Source organism: Phyllostomus hastatus, unplaced genomic scaffold, assembly GCF_019186645.2.
Source record: "Phyllostomus hastatus isolate PE091 unplaced genomic scaffold, TTU_PhHast_1.1 phas_contig_210, whole genome shotgun sequence".
Lineage (NCBI taxonomy): Eukaryota > Metazoa > Chordata > Mammalia > Chiroptera > Phyllostomidae > Phyllostomus > Phyllostomus hastatus.
Genome location: NW_025333737.1, coordinates 19,010,360 through 19,026,308, shown reverse-complemented (window position 1 = coordinate 19,026,308; position 15,949 = coordinate 19,010,360). Strand labels below are relative to the sequence as shown.

Here is a 15,949-nt window from a genome sequence, read left to right as displayed (position 1 = left end):
TAAAATTAAGAAGTCAAAAGAGGAATTTAACAGTATATTAGATGCAGTTGTAGAAAGAATTAGTGACTGGAAGATAGGTCAGAAGACAATTCAGACTGAAGCATGAAGAGGTAAAACATGGAAAATACAGAAAAGAACATGTAGTAACTCCTCTCATCCATATATACATATCCCTTTACACTCTAATTCTCTTTTCCCACCTTTTGAATTTTGGCTGACCTTACGGCTTGTTTTGACCAATGGAATATGGCAGAAATGGCATATAGGTTTCAAAGCAAACCTCAAGTTGTCTTGTAGTTTCTGCCCTTGGGAATGAGCCCCAGACTGCCATGTGAAGAGCCCAGTCTAACCTTCTGGAGAAAGAGAGGCCACATGAAATGGAGATTAGCTGTCCGGCTGAGGTTCCCTAGACCTACTTGCTGACAGTCACTGCAACATTTGAGATGTATGAGTGAGGCCGTATTAGACCATCTGATGCCATTCAAGTTGCCAAATGACTACGGCTGCATGAGTGGCTCCAGGCCAAGATCAGCAGCATTGCCTTATTGAGTCCAGTGCAGGTAGTGTCCTCAGTCACCAAATTTGTGGTCAGTGTCCTAAGTCACTGAATTTTGGGTGGTTTGTTAGGCATTAATGGATAACTAATACAGAAATTATATGAGGTGTGATTCTGTCATAAGAAAAAAAGTAAAATATGTGGCATTGGCTTTCATGCTGGCTCAAAGGTAGAGGCTAGAAAAATGGTGAGAAGGTTGTTAATAAATGTTGGGAGAATAGTGAACATACTGTTAGTGGAAGCTGGAAAGGCAGTAATTGTAGTAATTATTATTAGAGTCTGGAGAAAAGGTAACTCATGGTCTATAATGATGGAACAATTGCCTGAGGTAAACTGGAAGATAGAGAGTGTATTTAATGAACTCATGAACTTCGTGAAGGAGATCTCATAGACAAAGTATTGAAAATATCTGTTGAATGCATCTGGTCACTTATGCTAAGGAATTACAAAAGAGAGATGAGTCAGCGTGATTGTATTTAAGTTCTAGAGCCTAGAGCTAGTGAAGACTTGTAACTTGTGCCCCCATCCTCTTGGAACACTGGGTTGAAAAGTGGAATTGAAGAAGGCTTTCTGGCTTATTGGAAGATAGGGAGCTACTTGCAGTAGAAATCAGTTGTTCCAGTCAAGGCTCCCAAGACCTACCAGCAAACCATCACACAAGTCATCAGCCATTTGAGTGAGTCCATTCAGCTCCACGTGAGCCAGCAGATGATGATATGCACATGCGTGATCCCAGGCAAGAACTTCCCAGATGAGCACAGCATCATGATCAAAGAAAATGGTTGACATTCTAAGCAAGCTGCTGTGTCTTGGGATGACTTGTTTTATAGCAAAACACAGCATAATAGACATATGGGATATAGTGAAATTATTTAATGTTTTATACTTTGAGTCTCAGAGGAAAAGAGAGAGAATGGAACAGAGGCAATTGTTGAAGAGATGATAGCTAAAAATTTTCCTGCATTGATAAAAGACACCAAGCACAGATTCAAAAACACTATGAGCCCCACAGGACAAATGCAGAGAAAACTACGTTTAAGCTTATCTGAGTGAATCTGCCACTTTATCCCATAAAAATAGAGAATGAAAGAGAAAATCTTAAAGCAGCTGGAAAAAAAGATTACTTTCAAAGGATAACAGTAAGATGGATATCTGGCATCTCAGTAGAAACAGTGGAAGAAAATAATTGCTAGCATGGAATTCTGTGTCCAGTGACAATGTACTTCAAAATTGCAAGTGAAAGTTCTCTGACTACAGCAATACCATATATGTGCCATAGCCCTAATGTGAACAGAAGAGCATCTAGTCTGGAGCAGGTTGTACATTTGGCTGCTGGTAATTGACGGTAGTCCTTTGCCCTTTTGTGGAATATGTGTGTGTGTGTTTTCAAAAAGTTTTGTTCTTTACCCTTGTAACACATTAAATGTGTTCATATGTTTTTTCATATTCATTAATTAATATTGATCATATAACTGAGAATGCTGTCTCTTAAAAATAGATGAGGATATGAACTTTATTCACTTTTGTACTTCTCCTGATTAACATGGTTCTTGACACTTCTGTGCATCTGTCTGTTGATACTGAAGCAGTGTATCAGGATTAAAAAAATGCTTACCACTTAAAAATTTGTTTTCTTTTCTCTTCTAATATAGGTTCAAGCTGAAGTCCCTGGCTCTCCTATATTTGTGATGAGACTAGCAAAGCAATCTCGTCATCTGGAGGTGCAGATCTTGGCAGATCAGTATGGCAATGCTATCTCTTTGTTTGGTCGCGATTGCTCCGTACAGCGCAGGCATCAGAAGATTATTGAAGAGGCACCTGCTGCTATCGCTACTCCAGCAGTATTTGAACATATGGAGCAGGTATTTATATGAAAAGCTCTAATTTTTGTTTTCTTATGCAGAACTCATTCACTTTGCTTACCAAGCTGAGAATAGTGGAATTTCTTGCAATGATTCTGGATCTTTGATAAAATTATATTATTTTCTAGTAGAAATAATTCTGCTGCTTTCCTCTAGGAGAGTTGCCAGTGAACATTTCAAGCTCTAAATTAGTTAACACTTTTGAAAAAAATCTGTGTACTATTTTGAATAGGAATAAAGGAGAGAGATGTTTTGAGATTTTAAATCTTATTTGATTTTTTAACAAGATTATGATAAGCAGATAGTCCATTTTTTTAGACTGATTATCATTGAGTCCTCAGACAAATTTAAATTCATTATCTCTTTAAAAAAAGATTTTATTTATCTATTTTTAAAGAGGGGAACGGAGGGAAAAAAAGAGAGGGAGAGAAATATTAATGTGTGGTTGCCTCTCATGTGCTCCCTACCTGGGGGCCTGGCCTGCAACCCAGGCATGTGCCTTGACTGGGAATCCAACCAGAGACCCTTTGGTTTGCAGGCTGGTTCTCAATTCACTGAGCTACACCAGCCAGTGTAAATTCATTATCTTTTAAAAGGTCCTTTAAATATGTATAACATTGATATATTCTGTATTTTTGTCTAGGTAAGAATCTCAGCAGTCTTGCAGGGTCCCTTGGAAATAGTTGTAGTTTAGAGGTCTTTTCTGAAATTGTGACTCAGTCTTCATCTTATTGGAGATATATATTCTATATCCTTTTTCTCCTGAATTCCAAATAAGCTAAATATATAGTCTTCTGTTTGATGCCTGGGACCTAGATTTATTACTCTGCCATTCAGTAGGAGAGGAGTCACTAAACTACAGGTTGCAGTTTAAATCCAACTTGCCCCGGCTTTTGCAAATAAAATTTTATTGGAATACAGCCATGCTAATTTATTTATGTATTATCTTTGGCTCCTTTATGACTGCAATGACCGAATTGAGTAGTTGTGACAGAAACTATATGCCTTACAAAGCTGAAAAAAATTACTCTCTGACCCTTTACCAAAAAAGTTTGCCAACCCTTGTCCTAGGATGTCATCATTTTCATGTTAAAGCTAGCTCCCAAGAGTATGTTCGTACTGTAGCCTGGGGGGAGGGAAGAGGACATGGAGGGCAAGCATATTAAAATGTGATCTAGAAGTCACATGTATCACTTCTGCTCACATTCCATTGGATAAAATTCAGTTATACAATCACACCTACCTGTAAGGGATGTTAGGAATTGTAGTCGCTAACTGAGAGGCCATATACTAAGCTGAAATTTAGGAGATTCTATTAAATGGATGGCACAAAGAAAAACTACTAAAAGGTAGTTAATAATCTGTACTTCAGTCTGATCCTCTTCTGGCTACCCATTATCTTTTCACACTCTTAGAATATACCAGCCTTCCCCAAAGAAGACAGCTCAAACTTCAAGATCACTAGGTATATGTACTCCTTTCCATCAAATGTGTGTGTGGGTTTTCATGGGCCAGTGATCTAAAAGACAAGTTATCTACCCCTTGTCATTCCTCCTTTCCCCATGTACCCAATATACAGTGGTGGAATAGAAACAGGATAACTCCCATTTGGAAAAAAGAAGAATGAAAAATATATAGTAATCATTGCTCCATAGCAGTTATCAAATCCTTTTGGCAGGAATTTTGCCGTGTGGTGGAGTAATACCCCAGTTAGCCCTCTGACTGCCACTGGTTCTCCTGTCAAAGTAAACCCCTTGCCTGTCACGCCTTAAAGCACTTGGCTTTGTTCTCTGGAAAGTTCTTCCTTGTGTAGTTTTCTCTGTCACTGGGCTTTGGAGACTGCTTTCTTTGGCAAACCTTTCACATTTTACCTCCTGCTGGTGCAGGATTGGGGCCACAAAGGTTATTCCAATTATCAGGCATAGGTTCCTGAAGGCCAGGTTTGTGGTTTGTTTAGAATTACAGTTCCTTCAAAATTTAGTGCGTTTCTGGACTCTTTGCTTCTAGTCAGCTTCAGGTGGGAGTAACCACAGCCTGAGATTTTTTAATGTAGTAACCTTTTCTCTTTTATGATCTTTGACACAGGGGTGCTTTAGAGTGAAAATCGAATTTTCTGGTTTAGGAGTACAAAAGCAGTTGGATTTTTCACATTCTGACTTTTTCTATGTTTCTTAGGGCTTAGTTGGTATGTTGTCCATGTTCCAAGTTATTGGAGGACACAGTTTAGCAAAAGTTTAATTATGCCTAACAAGGAGGCCACTGGTTCCTAGTCTGCAGTATCTGGGTTGTAGCTACCCAGTACCCTATTGCTAAGCCAACAATACATACTTTAATTTTTTTAAATAGCAGGATTCTACCTGAACTTAACAATTTCTATGTTGATTAAAGCATAGGTTAAACTGTTATAATAAAGAGGTAAAAAAAAATTCTACCTGGATAAAATAGAAGCTTATTTTTCCCATCATAATCTGAAGTGTGCTGTTAGGGCTGGTGGGACTGTTCTGCTCCGTGAGGCCATGTTGGGGTTCACATTCTTTGTGTTTTGTTTTGTCATTCTTAGTATGTTCTCAGCTGTGTGGCTGAAACTGGCTGGTACTGTCATGACCGTGTTTCATTTCACAGAAGGGAACAGCGAGGAACAGAGGATAAGCACTTCTTTCTAAAACATGATGCAGGAAATATGCGTATCACTTATTAATGCTAACATCACATTGGTCAAAACTTAGTCACCAGCTGTAAGAGAGGTTGGGAAATCTAGTTGCTAGCTGGGCAGCCATCGTTTAGGAAGAATGCTAGGAATACTAGAAATAAGGACACAGTGAAAAATCTGCCACTGTTTTTTTGTTACTTGCATGTACTTATAGGATGAGGTTGCCTGTGATCCCAAATGAAACACTGTTTTTCTCCAGCTTTAAATTGAGTTCATCACACTGGTCTAGGATCTTCTGTAATAATCTGAGGGTGAAATTCACTCTAATGTGGCTAATAGCCTTCGATGGCTCTTACAAACACTAGATATTTAAGTCAGGGACAGGCTATATAGATAAGCAGCAGTCCACCAGCTGGACAAAGTAAGACACTCATGTTTTCCTATCTTTCTTCTTTGAGTGTGCGGTGAAACTTGCCAAAATGGTTGGCTATGTGAGTGCGGGGACTGTAGAATACCTTTACAGCCAGGATGGCAGCTTCTACTTTCTGGAACTGAACCCTCGGCTACAGGTGGAGCACCCTTGTACAGAGATGGTGGCTGATGTCAACCTCCCTGCAGCACAACTCCAGGTGAATCACCCTGATCTTGGCTCAGAGAGTTGCCTAGAGAACTCAGAGAGGCCTGAAAAACTGGTTTAACCTGTCTGATAAGAAAAGAGCGCCTCCTATCTGAGTCTCATCTAGTGTTCAGCTCTCATGCTAATGTGGGTTGTGATGTGTGGGTTGTTTGTCCTAATGTGGTATGAATCTAGGAATACTATTCTATTTCTTAGCTAGACATGTCTGGTAAAAACTGTCATTTTAGATAGAAACTTTAAAAAGAATATGCTTTACTTAAGTGTTTTAATTATGCAAAACTTTACAACTTTGTAATTGGCCTCTTCTCCTTTTACTAGTACTGTGTATTGAAGCAGTTCCACATCAGAGTGGTGGTTGGGGTTTTTCTAGGCAACACTGGCCTCACCCATTTATTTTCATAATGTTTAAAGTGCTTAGTGTTAATATTATGTTCCTCATTCAGCCCAGGAAACAAATGTTATGGGAGTCAGAAATAGCTAACGATGAAGTTTGATAGTATTTGTATCTAACATAGTCTTTGCTCATATTGAGAACCCCTGCTGGATTCCTATTAAGAACTAAAGAGTTATTTACTCTATTTATCTATTTTCTCAAATGGTTTGTGGGTATAATTATCAGATAGTTACAGCATAGTTAGCTGTCTAAACTTGGATAGCCACTGATATTGACTCTTCCTTTGGATATTTTCATTCTGATCCTTTGATGGAGAAATGACAATAGAGGGAAACTCATGTATTGCATTAGGAATATGGGGAATTTTTTTAGAAGTGCAAAGTATTTAGCAACTTCTGTAGTGACATGTTTTGTTTTAAGTAACTTAGAGTTTTTTTTTCTTTAATGATTATATAATACAGGTTATAAAAATAGAATGTTTTAGGTGGTGGCTACTAAAATGAAAAATCTTTCAGGTAATCTATAGCTTCCACATTTTAAGGAAAGTACTGTGAAAATGAGTGATGTATGTTTTATTACCTTTCAGATTGCCATGGGGATCCCTCTATACAGAATCAAGGATATTCGTATGATGTATGGGGTATCTCCCTGGGGTGATGCTCCCATTGATTTTGAAAATTCTGCTCATGTTCCTTGTCCAAGGGGCCATGTTATTGCTGCTCGGATCACTAGTGAAAATCCAGATGAGGTAACCCATCACTTAAAAGGTTTTTTCCCCTGTGAACTTAAATATTAAGATGGTACCTGAGGGTTATACTTCTGAAATATTTTGGGCCTTCCTCTGGAGAGGGAAATTTATAGAGGTTCCATCAGAGCAGACAAAGAAGTGATCACTGCTGTAGCGATCAGTTCATCCTACTACAGTCACTATCGAGTCCTCAGTAGCACTGGACATTGGTTTTCAAGCCTTTATGATTTTTATGCGTCATTTCTGTCTTATGTGTGATTAACACAGAGCCTAAACAATAAATATATAAATGTCCTCTTCCTTAGAAACAGAGCATGGTCTCTCATATTCTTCATTCTCTAACAGGGTTTTAAGCCCAGCTCAGGAACAGTTCAGGAACTGAACTTCCGCAGCAATAAGAACGTCTGGGGTTATTTCAGTGTTGCTGCTGCAGGGGGACTTCATGAGTTTGCTGATTCTCAGTTTGGTCACTGTTTCTCCTGGGGAGAAAACAGAGAGGAAGCAATTTCGTGAGTATAATAGCATTTTATTGCATTTAAAAAATAAACCTGTGCAAGTCCTCAATGAAAGTGTGGGAATGGTCAGGGAATCATTCATCTGCTACACAAGTACCAATATGGACAGCCTTTTTGAAGAAGAGTATCTTTAATTGCATTTGCATTCATGTTGTGTTAAATTATGCAGTGTTTGACAGATGTTTTTCTGTTTGTTGTTTGAGGCTTTTCAAGTATTTTTGCTTTCAGATATTTTTTATAAGCTTATAAGTTAATTGCTTTAAAGATACTATTTCCCATAAAATATTTTTAAATATTTTATTGTTTATTCTATTACAATTGTTGCAGTTTTTTCCCTCTCCTTCCACCTTCACCCAACCTGCTCCCCACTCCCATACTCAATCCCCACACTGTTATCTATGTCCATTGGTCCTTCTTATGTGTTCTTTGACTAATCCCTTCACCTTCTTTCAGTTTCTACCTCCCTGCTCCCCTCTTACAGCTGTCAGTCTATTCCATGATTCTGTCTTTGGTTCTGTTTTGCTCATTAATTTATTTTGTTCATTAGATTCCTCTTATAAGTGAGGTCATATGGTATTCGTCTTTCTCCAACTGGCTTATTTCACTTAGCATAATAGTCTGCAGTTCCATCCATGCTGTCCCAAAAAGTAGGAATTCCTTATTTTTTTCTGCTGCGTAGCATTCCATTGTGTAAAAACCACAGTTTTTTTAATCCACTCATCTACTGATGGGCACTTAGGCTTTTTCCAAATCTTGGCTGTTGTAAATAGCACCACAGTGAATGTAAGGGGGCATATATTCTTCTGATGGGGTGTTTCAGGATTTTCTGCAGTGGAATTGCTGGGTCTAAAGGCAGTTCCATTTTTAATTTTTTGAGGAGATTCTGTACTGTTTTCCACAGTGGCTACACCAGTCTGCATTCCCACCAGTAGTGCACTAGAGTTCCCTTTTCAACACATCCTTATATGGCAAGAATATTGTTATGTGAGATATCTGAAAATTTACTGCCTATGTTTTCTGCTAAAATTTTTATGGTATCATGACATATTTAAGTCTCTTTATCCATTTTCAGTTTATTTTGGTGTATAGTATAAGTTGGTGGTCTAGTTTAATTTTTTGCATGTGTCAGTTCAGTTCTCCCAACACCATTTATTGAAGAGACTGTTTTTATTGCATTGTGTGCTTGTGGCCCCCTTGTCAAATATCATTTGACACTAAAGACGTGGATTTATTTCTGGGCTCTCTATTCTGTTCCATTGATCTCTGTGTCTGTTCTTATGCCAGTACCAGGCTGTTTTGATTACAGTGGCCTTGTAGTATAGTTTGATATCAAGTATACTTGTAGTATACTTTAATATACTACAAGTGGCCTTGTAGTACAGTTTAATGGAGTGATCCCTCCAACTTTATTCTTTTTTCAAGATTGCTGAGGCTATTTGGGGTCTTTTTTGTTTCTATATAAATTTTTAGTGTATTTGTTCTAGATTTGTGAAATATGCACTTGGTATTTTAATTGGAATTGCATTTAATCTATAGATCACTTTGGGTAGTATGGACATTTTAATTATGTTAATTCTTCCAATCCAAGAACACCGTATATACTTCCATTTATTTGTATCTTCCTCAATTTCTTTCTTCATTGTTTTATAGTATTCTGGTATAGGTCTTTTACCTCCTTGGTGAAATTTATTCCAAGGTACTTTATTTTTCTTGTTGCTATAGTAAGTGGGATTTTTTTTTTAGTTTCTCTTTCTGGTAGTTCATTGTTTGTGTACAAAAATGCCATCGACTTCTATCCTGCCACTTTGCTGAATTCACTTATTAGGTTGAGTAGTTTTTTGGTGCAGCCTATAGGGTTTTCTCTGTATACTATCATGTTATCAGTGAATAATGACAGTTTTACTTCCTCCTTTCCAATTTGGATGCCTTTTATTTCTTCTTGTCTGATTGTTGGAATAGGACTTCCAGTACTATGTTGAATAAGAGAGGTGAAAGCAGACACCCTGTCTTGTTCCTGATCTTAAGGGAAATGCTTTTAATTTTTACCCAGTAAGTATGATGTTGGCAATAGATTTTTTGTATGTGGTGTTTATTATGTTTAGGTATGCTCCCTCTATTCCTGTTTTCCTGAGTGTTTTTTTTATAAATGGGTGCTATTTTATCAAATGTTTTTTCTGCATCTACTGATAGGATCATGTGATTTTTGTCTTTCATTTTGTTTATGTGATGTATCACATTTATTGATTTGCGAATATTGTACCTTCCTTGCATCCCTAGAATATAATCCCACTTGATCATGGGGTATGACCTTTTTAAGGTATTGCAGGATCTGGTTTGCTAATATTTTGTTGAGGATTTTATCACCTATGTTCATCAGAGATATTGGCCTGTAATTTTATTTCTTTGTAAAAAGTGTCTGTATCTGGTTTTGGAATTAGGATAATACTGTCCTCATAAAAAGAGTTTGGGAGTTTTCCCTCTTCTTGAATCAGTTGGAACAGTTTGAGAAGGATAGGTGTGTGTTCTTCTTTTAATGTTTGGTAAAGTTTGCCTGTGAAGCCATCTGGTCCAGGGCTTTTGTATGCTGGGTGTTTTTTGATTACTGCTTCAATTTTGATAGCTGTTATCAATCTATTCAGGTTTTCTTCTTCTTCCTGATTCAGTTTTGGGAGATTATATGTTTCTAGAAATTTATCCATTTTGCTCAGATTGTCCAATTTCTTGGTATATGTTGTTCATAGTAATTTCTTAAAATACTTTGTATTTCTGTGGTATCAGTTGTTACTTTTCCTCTTTCATTTCTGATTTTATTTCTATGGGTCTTCTCATTTTCTTGATTAGTTTGGTTAAAGTCTTGTCAGTTTTGTTTATCTTTTCCAAGAACCAGCTCTTGGATTCATTGATTTTTTTTAATTGATTTTTTAGTCTATGTCATTTATTTCTGCTCTGGTCTTGATTATTTTCTTCATTCTATTCACACTGAGTGTTTGTTCTTCTTCCTCTAGTTCTTTTAGTTGGAGGGCTAAGTTTATTTGAGATTTTTCTATCTTCTTTAGGTAGGGCTATAATTCTATTAACCTCCCCCTTCAGAATTGCTTTTGCTGGTGTCCCATAGGTTTTGGGTTGTGGTAAGTTTGTTTTCATTTGTTTCCCGGTACTTTTTGATTTCCTCCTTGATCTCATTGTTAACCCATTCATTATTTAATAGCATGTTATTCAGCGTCCATATATTTGAATGTTTCTGAGCTTTTTCCTTGAGTTTGGTTTCAAGTCTCAAGCCATTGTGGTCCGAGAAGATGCTTGATATGATTTCAATTTTCTTGAAATTTTTAAGGCTTGTTTTATGTCCTACCATGTGGTCCAGCTTTGAAAATGATCCATGTGTGTTTAATAAGAATGTTTATTTTGCTTCTTGTCAACGCAGCATTCTGTAAATATCAATTAAGTCCATTTGATCTAGAGTGTCGTTTAAGGCTGATTTATCCTTGTTGACTTTTTTGTCTAGAAGATCTATTCATTGTTGACAGTGGGGTGTTAATATCCCCCACAATGACTGATTGCTGTTGATCTCTTTTTTAAAGTCCTCCAAGATTTTCTTTATATATTTAGTTGCTCCTATATTGGGTGCATACATGTTTACAAAGGTTATATCCTCTTGTTGGACTGTCCTCTTAAGTATTATGTAGTGACTTTCTTTGTCTCTTGTTATGGCCCTTGTTTTGAAGTCTGTTTTGTCTGATATAATTATTGCTACCCCAGGTTTTTTAATCATGTCCATTTGCATGGAATTTTTTTTTTCATCCCTTCACTTACAGCCTGTGTAAATCTTTTGTTCTCAGGTGTGTCTCTTGTACACAACATATATGTGGGCCATGTTTTCTTATCCATTCAACTACCCTATGTCTTTTAATCGGAGCATTTAATCCATTTACATTTAAGGTTATTATTATTTTTTAAAGATTTATTTATTTATTTATTTATTTATTTTTAGAGAGAGAGGAAGGGAAGGAGAAGGAGAGGGAGAGAAACGTCAATGTGTGGTTGCCCCTCATGTGCCCTGACTGGGAATCAAACCTGTGATTCTTTGGTTCACAGTCTGAGGCTCAGTTGACTGAGCCACACCAGCCAGGGCTTAAGGTTATTATTGATGGGTACTTATTCATTGCCATTTTTACCCTTTGTACCTGCATTCCTCTCTATTTTTTTCTTCTTCTTAAAGCAGTTCCTTTAGTATCTCTTGTAATGCTAGTTTGATAGAGATGTACTCCTTTGCCTTTTTAAAAAAATTTAACTGTGAAGCTCTTTTTTATTTTCCATTTTAAATGAGAGTCTTGCTGGATAGAATGTTCTTGGTTGCAGGTCCTTGCTTTTCATTACTTGGAATACATTGTGCCGGTCCCTTTTGGCTTGTACTATTTCTGTTGAGAAATCAGCTGATAGTCTTATTGGAGTTCCCTTGTATGTTACTGGCTGTTTCTCCCTTGCTTCCTTTAAGATTCTCTCTTTGTCTTTAGATTTTGCCATTTTAACTGTGGTGTGTATTGGAGTGGGCCTCTTTGGATTCATCTTGGTTGGGACTCTCTGTACTTACTGAACTTGCATGACTTTTTCCTTTACCAAGTTAGGGAAGTTTTCTGTTATTATTTTTTCAAACAGGTTTTCTATCTCTTGCTCCTTTTCTTCTCCTTCTGGTATCCCTACGATGTGAATATTGCTACATATTATGTTGCCCCAAAGCTGCCTTAAACTATCCTTGTTCTTTTTAAGTCTTTTTTTCACTTTGTTGCTCTGACTGCATGTTTTTTTCTACCTTGTCTTCCAACTCACTGATTTGATCCTTTGCTTCATCTGGCCTGCATTTAATTCCTTCTAGTATCTTCTTCATTTTAGATATTGTAGTCTTCATTTCCACTTGGTTCTTATTCGTAGTGTCCTTTTTCATGCTGACACAGTTCCCACTAAGTTTTTTTTTAGTTCCCATAAAGTTCCTTGTAGTTCTCACTAAGTTCCTTGTGCATCCTTATAACCATTACTTTGAATTCTATGTCCGATAAATTGCTTGCTTCAATTTCATTTAGCTCTTTTTCTGGGGATTCCACCTTTACATTCAATTGGGGGTTGTTTCTTTGTCTCCCGTTTTAGCTGACTCTTTTTGTTTGTTTCTATGTATTAAATTGATTTTGATTAGATTTGACCCCTTGTCTTTGTGGGAGGGCCTTATGTGGCAGGAGTCCTGTGGGACTCAGGGGTGTAGTCTCCTTGATCTCTTGAGCTGGATGCTCTAGGGATGCCTTTTATACAGTTTATATGGGCTCTCCTGTTGTATTTGGGTTTTGATTGTTACTGGCCCATTCATTGGTGGGTTCCCCCCTCTGGCTGGCTGACTGAGAGTCTCCACCCGCACCACGTCTCATATGCTGTTGTACAGGTGCTAACAGAACAAAGCAAAACAACACGGAAAACAAAACCCACACAAGCAAAAATACTGCCCCCCCAACATGAGGAGTATCGGTGACAATTGAGCAAAGATTAATAATGTTGGAAAGGGAATATTATAAGAAAGAAAAAGAGAACATGGAATGACTAAAGGAAAGAAAAATGATTGTTAGAGAATAAAAAATAGTAAGAGTAAGGAATAGAAATAAGGAATTGCCATAAAATGTCAAAAAAAGAAAAATAAAATTTAAAATGAAAAATAAGAAAGGGAAGGAAGAAGGCAAAATAGAGTAAGAAAAGGGAAGAGTAAATTATGAGATACTGAAATTAAAATAATGAAAAATAGAAACAAAATTGAGGAAAAATAAAAAATGTTAAAAAGCTGTGTGGGAGAAAAAATAATGCAAAAATGGGAAAGAACAAAGTGGAATTCCTCTCAGCAGAGTTTAGTGTTTGCCTGCTGGGTTCTGCTTCTGGATACAACTCTGGTGTTGTCCAAAGCTGGTGTAAGCCGATGTCAGATACTGTGCACATCTAGCTCTAGGAAGACTTTCTGAAGGTACAAGTGATTCATACCCTGTGGCCGTCTCCTTCAGACTGGGCTTTTGCTTCTCTGCATTGCTGATGACTTATCAGCACAAGGCCCAGGGATGGGTCAACTAATGACTGAAAGCACCACGGGTACTACCTCCACCTGCCTATATCTGTGGTCCTGCTATTAGTCTTAGGCTGGTCACTGACCCATTTGTTTCCGATAGGACATCTAGCACAATCTGGAAGATGGGACTGCTGGATGTCTCTTGGGGGGAGCTGTTCAGACTTCAGAGAAGATGGTGGATGTTTTCCCCTGTCCATGTGCCACACGTCTTGGTCTGTCCCAGATTATTTCCAGTAGAGAATAGTTGCTAAAGAGTTGGCTGTCTTTTGTATGTGGGGCCAATCTATGTAAAAGAGTCAGCTCTTTCCTGCTTGGAGCCGATGGCAGCTCTGTATAAGAGCCAAAGCTCCCGGGGTTGGCCTCCCTCTTTCAGCCTCTCTGCCCTTCCCTGTGGTTGCCTGGGTTTTCTCCAGAACCTTTTGATAAAGGTCTGTAAACTGAGACCAGGTCTGTTGAAATAGGGCTATCAGTGTGTAGTAATTGCAGTCCGTAGGGCACTCGGTGAGGGGAGAGTAGTCCCTAAGCAGAGCCAACCCTTTGCCAATTTGGGTTCTTGCTTCCTCAGGGGGTTCACTCTTGGTTCAGGATGAGTACATTAAACTTCCCCTTTTGCAGGACTGGGCTCAGCAGCTCTGGACTTTGGGAGATAGATCAAAAGAACCTCCCATTGGGGTTGGAGCAAGACCAGACTAGGTGGGGACTAAATTTTCTTTCTCAATCTAAGACTCAGTAGGAGGTGAAGCTCTCTATCCTGCTCCCAGGTGATATCCTCTAAAATTCTCATATTTTGAGAGTCCCTGTTTGAAGTTTCTCCTTCTCTCTCCCTGTGGAAATACACCTAGTGGGGGAGTCTTGTACCTGGCAGGACTGTTCTGCAGATTCTCCCCATTGGAGGTGTTGCCTGCAACCCTGCAGGAGGGGGATGGGCACACTTTTCCTTTCCCAGAGGATTGTGTTATGTGGGGTGGTTTGCCTGGCTTCCAAGTGTCCCAGATGCTTAACTCTTGCCTAATTTCCATCCCACAGCCTTTGCAGGAGGTGCAGTCCAGAACTCTGTTCCAGGCAGCCTCTTTCGAACTCAGCTTGGCAGGGCCCAGAAAACCTTTGTTGTGCAAATTTCTAATCTCCGGCCCAGTTGGATTCAGTGGGAAAGGACCTGGAGATCCAGCATGACTTGGCATGGCTGAGAAAAGTTCAGAATGGGTCAAAAAAACAATTTTTCCATTTGTCTAGGTTCCTCTCTTAATCTGAATTTGTATTGTGATCTCTTCAGCTTTACGCCCAAAACACAGAAGCACTTTATGCTGAATTGCAATCTCTGATTTTCACAGGTGTGGTGGAACCTCACCACAACCTGCCACCAGAGAGCCAATAGCCTCCACTTGCCTCTATATTGCTGCAAGAATCCTTATGGCCCTACAGCTAAAAGGGGAGGGAGCTCCACTGCTGCATTTTCAATCTGGTCCCTGCTGGCAGGGCAGCTCTGCCCAGGTCCTTGCCTGGCCACCTTTCAGTGCCTTTTAAAGTCTCTGTGTTGTACCCGTACCACAATGCTGAGTCAGTGTCTCAATCTCCGCATATACGACCTCCCCACGGAATGAGATGTTGCTCAAATTTGTGGCTGGCTGCAGCCTGCAGGTGCCTCTGACAAACCTGGGTGTGACAACCTGGTCACTTGAGTAGTCTGAGCCCCCTATCTGGAGCTCTCCAGGTTGGCACCTCAGCTGCGTGAACACTGTACACTGTGTGTGTAGCCTGGGTCTCACAGACTCAGTGGATCCCCCCAGGTTACCCTGATTAGGGTTGGTGATCCCTGCATGGAACTAAGGCCCCTTGCTCCAAGGGGGGAGGGAGCTCCAAAGCTGCAACAGGAGCCATGGACAGGGTATTTCCCCTTCTGTTTATAAAACCCCCTTACCGGTTGGTACAAAGCATCTTCTGTATTCCTTGGCTTCAGAACTTCGTATCTGCTAAGATTCTGTTGATTGTCCAAGTTGGTTGTTGGAAGATCAGCTGCAAATCCAGGTCAGAGACAGGAGCAAGTCAAATCAGCTTCCATGTACTCAGCCGGCATCTTTGGAACTTCCCATAAAATATTTTTGATAAACATATAATTGATTGCTTTAAAGAAATCATTTTCTTATGTTGCTGGAGGGAGGTATGTTCTTGACCAAAAGTTTGACATCCTATAAATCATAGAGAAGACCTGTTATTAGTCATCAAAATAAAAGTACAGCTGTAAATGTCCTATAGTCATTCAAAGTAATAAAAATTAAACTCACATATAAAGGACATAAAGAAACTGTCCCCATTGCTTATATGAGAGACCTCAGTATACTATAAAATATGCATATAGCTTATCCAAATATAACTGGTATATCATAAGTGTTATTTGTTAATATTATATTAAACATAAATATTAAATACTAAATAGCAATTTTGCTAGCCTAAAAAGTATGGCTCTAGGAGGTAATTTTGACCATTTAGATATTT

At 38.6% G+C, this 15,949-nt stretch overlaps 1 protein-coding gene across 10 annotated transcripts in view; it reads left to right on the top strand.

Annotated features, from left to right (window-relative positions):
- Positions 1-15,949, top strand: part of ACACA (acetyl-CoA carboxylase alpha) — a 259,834-nt gene that overhangs the window by 84,806 nt on the left and 159,079 nt on the right. For all 10 annotated transcript variants that reach the window (XM_045835837.1, XM_045835836.1, XM_045835833.1 and 7 more), the window contains 4 exons: positions 2,209-2,418; positions 5,527-5,697; positions 6,686-6,847; positions 7,193-7,356. In XM_045835837.1, the coding sequence (XP_045691793.1) occupies positions 2,209-2,418; positions 5,527-5,697; positions 6,686-6,847; positions 7,193-7,356 (707 nt within the window). The remainder of the gene's footprint in view (positions 1-2,208; positions 2,419-5,526; positions 5,698-6,685; positions 6,848-7,192; positions 7,357-15,949) is intronic.